Source organism: Electrophorus electricus, chromosome 12 (assembly GCF_013358815.1).
Source record: "Electrophorus electricus isolate fEleEle1 chromosome 12, fEleEle1.pri, whole genome shotgun sequence".
Classification (NCBI taxonomy): Eukaryota; Metazoa; Chordata; class Actinopteri; order Gymnotiformes; family Gymnotidae; genus Electrophorus; species Electrophorus electricus.
Genome location: NC_049546.1, coordinates 1,984,713 through 1,997,018, shown reverse-complemented (window position 1 = coordinate 1,997,018; position 12,306 = coordinate 1,984,713). Strand labels below are relative to the sequence as shown.

At 45.2% G+C, this 12,306-nt stretch overlaps 2 protein-coding genes across 2 annotated transcripts in view; one reads left to right on the top strand and one right to left on the bottom strand.

Moving 5' to 3' along the window:
• Positions 1-610: 610 nt before the first annotated feature.
• Positions 611-6,817, top strand: ldhd (lactate dehydrogenase D). Its single transcript, XM_027029242.2, has 11 exons — positions 611-827; positions 1,114-1,226; positions 1,532-1,673; positions 2,207-2,348; positions 3,567-3,726; positions 4,017-4,216; positions 4,822-4,950; positions 5,056-5,183; positions 5,560-5,650; positions 5,946-6,057; positions 6,303-6,817. The coding sequence occupies exons 1-11, from the start codon at positions 735-737 to the stop codon at positions 6,466-6,468; spliced, it is 1,476 nt and encodes a 491-aa protein (XP_026885043.2). The 5' UTR covers positions 611-734; the 3' UTR covers positions 6,469-6,817.
• A 1,123-nt stretch (positions 6,818-7,940) lies between these two features.
• Positions 7,941-12,306, bottom strand: part of znrf1 (zinc and ring finger 1) — a 30,806-nt gene continuing 26,440 nt past the window's right edge. Inside the window, exons 3-5 of the mRNA XM_027029243.2 lie at positions 10,525-10,630; positions 9,470-9,561; positions 7,941-9,291 (exon numbers count right to left, since the gene is read on the bottom strand). Coding sequence (XP_026885044.1) covers positions 9,504-9,561; positions 10,525-10,630 — 164 coding nt within the window. The 3' untranslated portion in view covers positions 7,941-9,291; positions 9,470-9,503. The remainder of the gene's footprint in view (positions 9,292-9,469; positions 9,562-10,524; positions 10,631-12,306) is intronic.

Sequence of the window (12,306 nt, the reverse complement as noted above, 5' to 3'; positions counted from 1 at the left end):
TTAGCATTCCTAAACCGTCGGTCAACTGACATCAAAATAGAAGAATAGTGTAGTAATAATAACGTCCAGACGATAAGGGCATCTTGGGAGGCCACCCGACGCGGCTGCAGATTATGTTTCATAGCCAAGAAATGCCCCCAGCGCGTCGGGCGCCAAGGCGGTCCGCTACGGTACCACGCGTGGGGACGTCCTCAGCCTGGAGGTGGTGCAGGGGGCGCCGTCCAAGGTGCGACACCACATGCAACATAAAATGACCCTTTTATTGTGTTATTCCTATAGCAAAACAGTGTGGCGGTTTTGGATGTTGTTTAAATGAGTTTTTTCCACCTGTACTTTATCTATAATCCTAGTAGCTTGTCGACAGCTATATATCATATAGTTTTACACAAGGTATGTTATAAAATACATTTAAAATTGTATAGACAAGAAATGTCCCATTGCACAATGGTCTAGAAAACTTTGGACTATAAATCTATAAAAGTTTGGATTTTTTGTTGTTTAAGTGAGTCACTTTGCAGGCGGTACTGGCCCAGTAAGTGTGTTAACGTGACCGTGTTTATATTCTGCGTGGGCGGCACGTAGAGGAAGCGTAATGACGTCGCCCTGCCCCCGGAAGAACATTGGCATTATTATTATTATTATTATTATTTTGGCATTTCAAATCTGACAGACGCGAGAAGAAGAAAAGAAGATCACAGCCATCCTGGTGGTTTCCAGAAGAGCTGTTTTAAGACATGACCTGCGTGTGGTTTAGAGCAACCCTGCACCTCTGCCGCCTGCGGTTAGCGTCCGGTTGTGGAACACGCAGAAAATATGATTGTGTGAAGGTAAGCGGCGACCTGGTCTGCACCTGTTTACTAGCCGAAAAAACGAACAAACGTAGGAAAATTGTGTATAAAAGCACTCCGCTGCCTCAAACAGCTGTAAGATAGATCAGCTAATAAAACAGCGCCAAATAATGGATCTAGACTATCGAGCATTACCCATCCCTCTCATGGTATAATGATAACGTAGTGGCTGGACTTTAGCGGGTCAAAGTGTAAGAATAATATCTGTCAGTGGAGCAAATTACAACCCGTTTCGGAATGAGAAGTGTTTTCTCCCCCCGTGCAGAACGGGGCCCGTGAGCGCACGCTGTCGGCTTTGCGCGCGGTCGCCGGCGATGAAGGCGTGTGCGTGGGTGCAGCACTACGGGAGCAGCACGGCAGAGATGAGTCGGTGCACAGGTGAGAGTGCGCAGGCCCAGGGTCTGAACGACGTGCGGCATCCAACAAGAAGGCATGTGTCTTGTATGTAGATACAGAGCGCTGACATATCAGGTTCAACTGAATCTTCTTGCAATTACTGTACTATCTTACTGCTTCATATTGACCTGTTGAGCGTGTCTTCATTGTCTTTGTGTGTGTGTGTGTGTGTGTGTGTGTGTGTGTGTGTGTGTGTGTAGGTGGCCCCAGTTTTTCAGGCCAGTATTCTGAGCCCTGGGTGTATTCTGAGTATGTTTGTTGTAAAGCACTTTATTGTGTGGTGTCAGATGTCGCCCCCCAGATGTTGTGGTGTTTCCCCGCTGCGTGGAGGAAGTCAGTGCTCTGGCCAAAATCTGTCATCACCACCGACTACCCATCATCCCTTTTGGCACGGGAACAGGTCTGGAGGGAGGAGTGGGCGCTCTGAAGGTGAGAGTCCATTTCATGTACAGCAGGCGTTCCTCGAGTTGTAGGGGACGCTGTGCTCTTTGTCCAACCTAAATCAGCTAACGTCATCAGCTAATTAAAGAACCAAAATGAAAAGTTTGTTAGCACAACTAGAGCAGAAGGCTTCATTTAGAAAGGTGAAAGTCATGTTTCGACTGACAGATGATATTATTTTTGAAAACGGCATCCTCACCTCTCGTGAAGATCTGTTCTCTCAGACACAGATCAATAATAAACCCAAACTGAGTTTCACTGCTACTGTAAGACTAAACTTAATCTTTTTCTGTGAGTCTAATTGATAAGACATAGCTAATTACTCTTTATAGTCTGTGTTGAGCTCTTGTACAATGCTGAAAATAAGCTGTTTAGAACTTGCTCGTATTGGAATATTGAGACGAGGTCATGGGAAGATCTGGCCTTGTCCACGGTAAGCTTAGTCTGGGGCTGATGTGCTGTACGACCATTGGCCTACCAGGAGCCGTAAGTGAGGTGTAGCTGCTGTGTTTGTCTCCAAGGGTGGAGTTTGCTTCAGTCTGAGGAAGATGGACCAGGTGTTGGACCTCCACCAGGAGGACTTTGATGTGACAGTGGAGCCAGGTGTCACTCGAAAAGGACTGAATTCCTACCTGCGTGACACAGGGCTCTGGTTCCCTGTGGGTGAGTAAGACCACGGTCCTGACCCGGTTTCTCTGGTTCCCTGTGGGTGAGTAAGACCACGGTCCTGACCCAGTCTCTGGTTCCCTGTGGGTGAGTAAGACCACGGTCCTCACTCGGTTTCTCTGGTTCCCTGTGAGTGAGAAATTGAATCCAAAATTGTCTAAAATCTCTTGGTATGCTGAAGCATTAACATTTCCTTTCACTGGAACTAAGGAGCCGAGCCCAACTCCTGAAAAACAACCACACACCATAACTTCCCTTACCAAACTTTACACTTGGCACAATGCAGTCAGACAAGTACTGTTCTTCTGGCAACTGGCAAACCCAGACTTGTCCATTGGATTGCCAGATGGAGAAGCGTGAGTCATCGCTGCAGAGAACACGTGTTCTCCACGTGCTCTAGAGTCCAGTGGCGGCATGCTTTACATTTGAGACTTTGCACTTGGTGACGTAATGCTTGGATGCAGCTGTTCAGCCATGGAAACCCATTCCATGAAGCTCTCTGCGCACTGTTCTTGAGTTCTGAAGGCCACGTGAAGTTTGGAGGTCTGTAGTGATTGGGTATACAGAAAGTTGGTGACCTGTGAGCACATGCGCCTCAGCATCCGCTGACCCTGCTCTGTCATTTTACGTGGCCGACCACGTCGTGGCTGAGTTGCTCTCGTTCCCAATCGTTTCCACTTTGTTATAATACCACTGAGAGTTGACTTTGGAATATTTAGTAATGAGGAAATATTCACGGCCTTGGTGCACAGGTGGCATCCTATCACGGTACCACGCTGGAATTCACTGAGCTCCTGAGAGTGACCCATTCTTTCAGAAATGTTTGTAGAAGCAGTCTGCATGCCTAGGTGCTTGGTTTTATACACCTGTGGCCATGGAAGCGATTGGAGCACCTGAATTTTGGATAGGCGAACGAATACTTTTGGCAGTATAGTGTATGTCTTAATTAAAGTTAGTCCTAGATGAACCAGGGCTCAAATAGAGATAAATGATGTAATTTAAACCTGGATTTGGTTTGATCTGTGTCAGGGAAACTGGTCTGAGAGTGTTTCATGTAAAAGGTAGTTAGATAACATTAATGTGCTTAACAATGAATAAAGGCCAGATAGAGTGCCCATGGTCAGACTCTGATGTAGTGCTGACAGAGAGGATGGAATATAGAGCGGTTGGATGAGTGAATCGTGTGTGTGTGTGTGTGCGTGTGTGTGCGCGCAGACCCAGGCGCTGACGCATCTCTCTGTGGCATGGCTGCCACCAGCGCGTCGGGCACTAACGCGGTCCGCTACGGTACCATGCGTGAGAACGTCCTCAACCTGGAGGTGGTGCTGGCTGATGGGACAGTTTTCTGCACAGCTGGCAGGGGGCGCCGTCCAAGGTGCGACACCACAGGCAGCATAAAATGACCCTTTTATTGTTATTCCTATAGCAAAAGAGCGTGGCGTACCCCTGCACTTGATCTATAATCATAGTAGCTTGTCGACAGCTATATGTATTATAGTTTTACAGAAGGTATGTTATAAATAAACATTTCCTCCCTCTTTTGTAGTCTTAAAGGCTGCTTGTTTGAAAAAAAAAACAGAAAACTAACATTATCGTATGAAAATGACCCCATTAATTTAAAAGCCTTTTCTCAATATCCTAACTGTCATCGTCGTGCGTCTCCAGGAAGACGTCAGCAGGCTACAACCTGACCAACCTGTTTGTGGGGTCAGAGGGCACCCTGGGGCTCCTAACCAAGGCCACGCTGCGCTTGTACGGCCTGCCGGAGAGCACAGTGTCTGCTGTGTGCTCCTTCCCCTCTGTGCAGGCAGCCGTGGACAGCACCGTGCAGGTGCTGCAAGCCGGGGTCCCCATCGCCCGCATCGGTGAGCAGCAGGGGGCGTCAGCATCACCGTCGTCATGGGGATGGGCAAGTGTTCACATTTTTGTCACCAGCATAATAACTCCAGTCTTATTATTGTTAATGATCTTGAAGTGTGTTATACAGTGAGTGCACTGATACGAAGGTAAATGGTGTGAGACTTTAGAGAAAGAGTCAGCACCTTGGAGGGGAAGGTAGTTAACCTTGGACCAGGTCATGAATAACGGCTTTGTTCAGGAGAACAGGATTAGAAGAAGTTCACAGCCCTCTCTTAAACTCACCACTTTAATGACGCACTGGCCTTCCTGGAGAAGGGAAGCATTTATTACCCAGACCTTTTAATGAATGTGTCTTGCTTTTAAAGTGATGTGATTTAACGACACGGTACTGGCTTTAGTTAAGCCAAAGTGGACTGTAGAGAGAAGGCTCAAATTTAAATAACAATTTAAATATTTAAACTTTGTAAATATTTTATAATGAAAGTAAATATGTTGTCTGTACTTGTGTACTGATTATGTGCACTCAAAAAAACACTTCTGTAGGGCATTACTATGATGTGTGTGTGTGTGTGTGTGTGTGTGTTTTAAACAATGCTGCCTCCTGTTTCAGAGTTCCTGGATGATGTGATGATTGATGCCTGTAACCGCTTCAACTCCCTGTCATACCCAATAATGCCCACCCTCTTCCTGGAATTCCATGGCAGCTCCAGGAGCCTGGAGGAACAGGTGACCATCACAGGTGTGTGTGTTTGTGTGTGTGTGTGTGTGTGTGTGTCTGTATAAATGAACACTTTACAAATATAAAATTGATGTTATAGAAACGTGTGTGTATGTGTCTGTTCAGAGGAGATCACACGAGAGAACAGTGGTTCAGACTTTTCCTGGGCTGAGGATGAGGAGACCCGTGCTCAGCTGTGGAAGGCTCGACACGACGCGTGGTACGCTGCGTTGGCACTGCGCCCAGGCTGCAAGGTGAGGGGGCACCCTGACTGCATAGAAAGGTCAGGGGTCAACTGAAACATAACCTTACCACATGAACAGGTCAGAGGGGTAGCTGTGAGAGTTACCACATGAACAGGTCAGAGGGGTAACTGTAAGATACCATTACCACATGAAGTTAGAGGGGGAACTTTAACACATAATTATGCATAAACAGGTCTGAGAAGTGACCGTAAAACAGTAAAGAGTTGAAAACCATAACACATTTTTCACATGAGCGAACAGGTCAGAGGGGGTAGCCCTAAAACGCTGCTGAAAAACTCCGTGACTATGATGTCTCGAACAGCTGGCTTCCCAAACCAGCCGTTTCTGAACGTGCCGGAGTGTGAGTGCGTGGTGTCTTCTGCAGGCGTACTCCACCGACGTGTGTGTGCCACTGTCTCGCCTACCTCAGATCATCGTGGAGACCAAACAGGATCTGATCACAAACAACCTCACAGGTACTAGATTGTAATCCTCATTGTTTTACAGGAGCAGATGAGCGTGTCTGGAGCGTAAAAACACGTCGTCATTTATCGACATGAATGTACTGCTTCAGCCACATTGATTTTGGAACGTTAGACTTGATTAGTTGATTATAATGAAGCTCGGTTCGGTTGTGTGCGCTCAGAGATGGCCTGTTGATGACCTGTTGGTGTTGGATTAGGATTAGTCCATCAGCATGGTGTAGAGTATGGTTTCAGTGAAGTAGGTGGTTGGGGACGTTGCTGATGGAGGCATGTTTTGCGCGTCCAGGTCCTATCGCGGGTCACGTGGGTGACGGGAACTTCCACTGTATCATGGTTCTGAACCCTGAAGACCCAGAGGAGGTGAAGAGAGTTCATGAGTTCACCGAGAGGCTGGCCAGGTCTGCTGTCCTGCTTACTTCACTTGGCTTCCACTTGGTTCTCTCTCTCTCGCTCCTTTCCATTTCCCCTTTAGCTTGCTTCCCCTTTAAATTTTAGCTTCAGTGCATATCTTGCTGTTTACATTTTAGATTCTTCTTTCATCACACCTTGTAAATTGTAATGCTATTTTGCCCTGCTCCTTGTGTATGAAGAACTCACTCCCTTTTCTCTCTCTGCACACACACACACACACACACACACACAGGAGGGCTCTGGCTATGGATGGCACCTGCACAGGTGAGCATGGCGTGGGTCTGGGGAAAAGGGCCCTGCTGAGGGAGGAGCTTGGACCCCTGGCCATGGAGGTCATGCAGGGTCTGAAGGCCACACTGGACCCCAAGAACCTCATGAATCCTGGGAAGGTCCTGTAACCCAGTTTGGGCCCAACCCAGTCTAAAGGTCACCCTCATCAGCTATTCAGTGTTCTCAGCGACTTGGTTCAAACCTAGGGTCACTCTGAGAGGGTCAGAAGCCATAACACACTCCAGCAGTGCTTCCTCAGAGCCTGTCACATGTATTGGTGGAAGCGTTTGAGAAATACCTGTTCACGCTGAGCACTGAATGTCCTGCATCACGGTGTACACTGAGATTTGTTTATTTTTTATCTTAGACGTCGGTGCATATTACACGAGTGTGTTTTTAAGCTGGGCTGTGATTCTCCTAGCTGAAGTGGCTCGGTTGAACCAGGTCAGACACATGACTCAGACACATGATAACAAAGCACAGACGTCTTCAACTTGCGCTTCAAGTACGCTCATGAACCTTACTGACCTGGGTGTGATGGAGTGACAGTAGCTTTGGTGAATTCCCTAAGAGTTCTGAACAGCAATCCTGCACGTAAGACTCTGTTAGCTAAAGCATGAGGTTATTTTCAGATCACAGTGGCGTTGTGGGTCCAGAGCAAGAAGTTATGGGTTGTCAAAGATACATTAACTTGGGGAAAATACTTCTGGCTGGTCGAGATTATTCTGTACATTTTATCAGATTTTTTTAAAGTCTCTTAATTGGTATTCGAATCATATGAAGTGGTTTTGCATTAAACTACAGAAAAATCTAAAATAAAGCTAAAATATATCAATTATTGCTATTAAAAGCTGTTTGCTGTGAGAGATGTCTTTATCCCCTCCTCCCCAACTCCCAAGTCTGAATGGTGAATTAACGTCTCTTCCAGCAGAGTACATGTGCTTAGTTTATCTCATCTTGAAATAAAACAAGGCCTTGTGTTTTCCTGGTCCCTAAACCGCCGTCTTAAATCATCTACTGTTGATGTGAATGGAAACGTATATAAAAAGAATGAATTGCTTAACCAAGTGCTAATTGCCATAAACTCAAAACAGCTTCAAAATCACTTTAAGGGTTCACACATGCCATCTTATTAAAAGGTGAAACTGTTAATATTATTTCTTCATTTTAATTATATATATATATAATACATATATTATACATAATATATATATAATATATATATATATATATATAATCATTACTCAGCCCACAGACTGCACATCAAATTCATCAGACAATTAGTTTGTACATCCTAAAAACAGGCATCCATTCACATCCTTGGAAAAGGGGGAGAAGAGAAATCGAGGAAGAGAGGAAATGAGAGGACGACCCAGGGAGTGACGGGCAGGTGTTGCATCCACACGCGGTGCTGCGCTCGGGAAACCGACAGGCAGGTCCCGCCTCCCCACGCAGTGGCGCCGTCGGCTCGCGATCCAGTCCTGTCCGCCGTTCGGACGGACGCGAGTCCTTCACTGTCGTTTTCAGGCATGAAGCACAGACAACCCTCAAGAAAAAAAGAGCTCGACTTCTATCTAACAAAAGAGAATCATTCATCAGATTGATTTGTATCCCTCAGGATTGTTTTTCTCCTGTTTTACAATTCTTACAACATGATCATCTAACAGGATATTCATTATACAGCAGATGGACTCTGGGGATTAAGCCAAAGTTTTAGTTTTTTGTTTGTTGTGAGTTGTCTCACTGGTATGTAGATGATTGTATCTCGTACTGGTATCACCAGTGCATCGGGGGTTTTATATCCACTCGTAAACAGTAACTTCCTAGACCAGCACGAAATGGGCCAAAACCCCCGTTGCACTTGCACACACACACACACACACACACACACACACATGCACACAGACAGAGTAAACACACTCAGGCCTTTACAAGCAAATTGTTCTGAATAATGATTTGGAATGACAGCTGGGTTTGTACTTAAAAAAATAAGTGAAAGGGCCTACGAGTGTTTGTTTTTGACGCGAGGAGGTAAAAGACATCTACTGTAAACTGTAAACATTTGAATGTCAGACCCAAAACACTCATTTGATCTCCCAATCCTACACAAAATGCACAAACGTATTCACCTCATTCTGAAACACAAGACCATCTCTCTCTCTCTCTCTCTCTCTCTCTCTCTCTCTCTCACACACAAAGTCACAGAAATGGTCACTACCCGAACAGACAAGAAAGTGTAAACTTATTCACTGCAATGCATCATTCAGAGGAAGTGCCCCAGCCTCAACACAAATTGACACCCTGCTTAAGTTTTTACACACACACACACACACACACACACGACTATTCTCCCCAAGACCATGTACGTTTCAACACCTAATCCAAACTCCGCCCCATATCATGCCTGCAAATAAAGAACATAAAGAATAAGCAACACTCATCTAGTCCCGTCTATTTAGCATATTCTGAGTGACGGGGCCGGGATTGCCATTGGATTGGGTGGTGTGCATGGCCCTACCCCTTCCTGTTTCTGTTACTGGGAGACTCGAGCCCTTCATCTGTTTAACCTAACTCCTCTTCTTCCTCTTCGACAGAAAGACTACATGAACACGAGGGTGCATGTAGGGCCAAGCCGAACTCCAGGGCTGGAACGTGTAACTGAGGAGCAGTGAGAATCTAGGGGTGTAGAAATCCAGGGCTGTCTGTTAAAAACAGGGGGGTGGGTGTGTGGGTGGGGGGGAATTTAGCGGTTAGCAGTCGCTAGCTAGTGTAGCAGGTGGGGGGGGGGGTACTGAGATAAGTGTGGGAGTGACAATGTTGGCTTGACGACGTATTCCTTTATTTGGTTCTGCTTCACGATCTCCATCGGTTTGATCAAATCGCTAAATAGGTTGATTGTTTTATTTGGTTATTTCAGCGTCCAGATGCCAGATTCAGGTCCATAAAGTGCCCTGAGAAAGAGAGCAAAAGTGTGAATGAAAGTTTCTGATATTCAGAAAAAGGTATTATTTGATATTTGGGTCCTAATTTTCCAGGAGGGTCCTTTACCATGACTTAACAAGCATAACACAATCCATATGAAACTCTCTCTATGTGTGTGTGTGTGTGTGTGTGTGTGTGTGAGCTCACCTTTTTATCAGCAGTAGTATAGAGTGGTAGGATTTCAGTCTGAAGGATGCTCTGGGCAGGAGCGGTTGATCTCGAACCATGAGTCTATACAGCTGTAGACACAGATGTTTGTGGATATTTCAAATGCACTGAGATTTCTGCAAATATTCTCAAGGGACTGAAACTGCTCTTCAAACCGCTGCATATCACAGCCCAAATGCTAATGTTTTTGATTCTCCTAAAGCCCCGAACCTGAAAATATCTATTAACATGTAATAAGTGCTGCAGAGTGTTTGTTTTGTTAAGGCAAAAAATGTAGAATACAGTCAGTCTCTAAAGAAATAAATCAAAACAAACTAAATAAGCAAGCTGACAACGTGGTACAGCTATACAGGGTTCATTCTCAAATCTTCATATAATTCATAATAATAATGAATATTAACAACAACAACAATAAATATTCCTCATAATAAATTCCTGGTTTTGTCATTCATATGGAACTAGGTATTAACTTACATATGAAGGACAATACCGGGAATTTATTCAGCTGCATTTTGTGCAGAAACTGTTGAAGGCCAAACACTCCTGATTTCACTCCTTGACTCGACGTGTCAGTGTTTATGACACCCACAAAACCCCCAGTACTGCTGAGTCACTGTAGTCGCGTCCCATTGATTAGCAGCTGAGAGTCCAGAGGCAGCTCGAGTGTGTGCGCTTTCTATGAGACAAAGATCCTAAAATAGAAGCGAGAGAGGAGGCACTGTACACATGCCATTGTTTCCCAAACAGGCTGCTGTAAGCTCACGGCAGTTGAAGGGATTCAATTCTGACTCTGCTTGGACTAATTTTGGCAACCAAACCTTCCGGTGGAGATGATCACAGCATCATGGCTGGAATGCCTCATCTGCCGCTTCTCTTTATGATGTAACAATGGCAGTTACTTAATTCTAGAACGACACTAGGAATTCTAGAAGCATCCATTAAATCCCTATTCCTCAGAAGGTCTCATAGCACGTAGACTGGGAGTCCACAGAATTCAGCCGTAAGAGACTCAGAAACCGGGTTGTCCTGCGTACCTTTTGTGATAGATACAGAGGCACGGCAGTCTGGCGATGGTGTCTCCCTGCTGTAGCTCCTCCAGACAGATCACACACTCTCCTGCATCTCTTGCCAGCACATCATCTACAAACACACACACACACACACACCAAAAAAACCCAACACATTAGCTGCAACAAGAGCACGCATGTCAACATACCACTCATAAAATGACTGTATACTGGTCAGTTAATTAACCATCTTATGCAGTTAGCGCCACAAAAACATGCCCATTTAATACTGTAATTTAGCATCGGGATCCATGTGCTAGGGTGAGATATGGATGTAATCTCGTCCCTTGGCAGAGTTACAGCTAGATGAGACCACAGCATAGACTTCACAGGTTGAAGTTTAAAGAACCCTGCAGACGTCGTTTATTATGGCCCTGCTAACAACCTCACAAGCAAGCAACACCAAACAATATACAAGATGTACTCGGTGCAAATTAGCTGGTTTCTTACACAAGTACGAAATATCAAAATGTTCATTTGGTCTCCTCGGAGCGCCTCCTTGTTAGCTCTACCTACAGTCTAAGGCTTAATGGCGGCTGGCGTGCCACGACTGGCCCCTCCTAGCGTCCCTGTCTCCGTGGTTCCCCTGTCCCAGGCCTTGTTTAGGTTTTCACCTGTCCCTGGCTGGTTCTCATTTGTTCTTGTATATAAACCCTGTGTTTGTTCAGTGGTGTTACTGGTCACACGCCTCTTTCATGTGTGTTCAGCCTGTGATATTTGTTACTCCAGGCCTTGTATGCGATTGCTGGGGTTTATTTGTTCATATCACTGCTTGCGTTATTGTTCCCATGCTTCTATTTTTTGTCTTTGTGTGTTTGGTTCCTTGCTGTGATGTATTCCTGGACTCTTCTCGTTGGCTCTCTGACCCTGTACTGTGACTACGACTCTGATTCTGGATTTGCCCCCGACAATCTTTGCTCTTCTCAGTGATCGCGTCTGCCTCGATCTCCCCACGTTACACCATGGCTGTGGCAGTTAAATTCAACACCATCCAGAATTTACCATAGGTCTTTTTTTAGTTAAGCTTTCTCAAAATGTTTCCTAACCCAGTCAAAAATGTCCTGACGGCACTGATTTTTCATAATTTCATAACTAATACCTTTCATAAACTAATCTTTTTCACTAATAACTGAACTAAGCCATAAGGCGGCTTAAAACAATCAACAGTTTGAAAAAATCTATCATATAAACGTAACACTGTTACAGGTTCCCCAGTCTGTCTGTCCCCTCCATGTCGTCTGTCCCTGTCCTGGACTTTAGTCACGTGCTTGTATTTTTGTTTTGGTTCCAAGCTCCTTGTTGCCTCTGCCTCTGGTTCTTTCTCTGCCCACTGTCCTGTCCCTCACCTGTAATTGTCCTGATTAATTTGTTTCGTGTGTGTGTGTGTGTGTGTGTGTGTATATGTGTGTGTGTGTGTGAGTGTGTGTGTGTGTGTGTGAGTGTGTGTGTGTATGTGTGTGTGTGTGTGAGTGTGTGTGTGTGTGTGTGTGTGTGTATGTGTGTGTGTGTGTGTATACACACTCCTGTTTCTCTCACTCTTTAGCTAGCATGTCCATCTGTCTTTCTTTGGGTCTGTCAGATTTCTGGTTTGTTCTGTGTGTTAGGGTTTTATGTTGTTCTGTTGTTGCGTATCGTGTCTTGTTTGTGTTTCTTTGTTTGCTGCTAGCTTTGTTCTTTTGGTTTATCGTTCCTTTGTTGTGTTGTATTTGACACTACTGCCCTCCTCCGATCTGGAAGTCAGTAGGATAT

Excerpts from the sequence above, each read along its gene's own strand:
- ldhd (XM_027029242.2), top strand. The coding sequence starts at position 735 with ATGACCTGCGTGTGGTTTAGAGCAACCCTGCACCTCTGCCGCCTGCGG. Across the intron at positions 828-1,113 it reads GAAAATATGATTGTGTGAAG|AACGGGGCCCGTGAGCGCAC; the intron begins GTAAGCGGCGAC and ends CCCCCCGTGCAG. Across the intron at positions 5,184-5,559 it reads CACTGCGCCCAGGCTGCAAG|GCGTACTCCACCGACGTGTG; the intron begins GTGAGGGGGCAC and ends TGTCTTCTGCAG.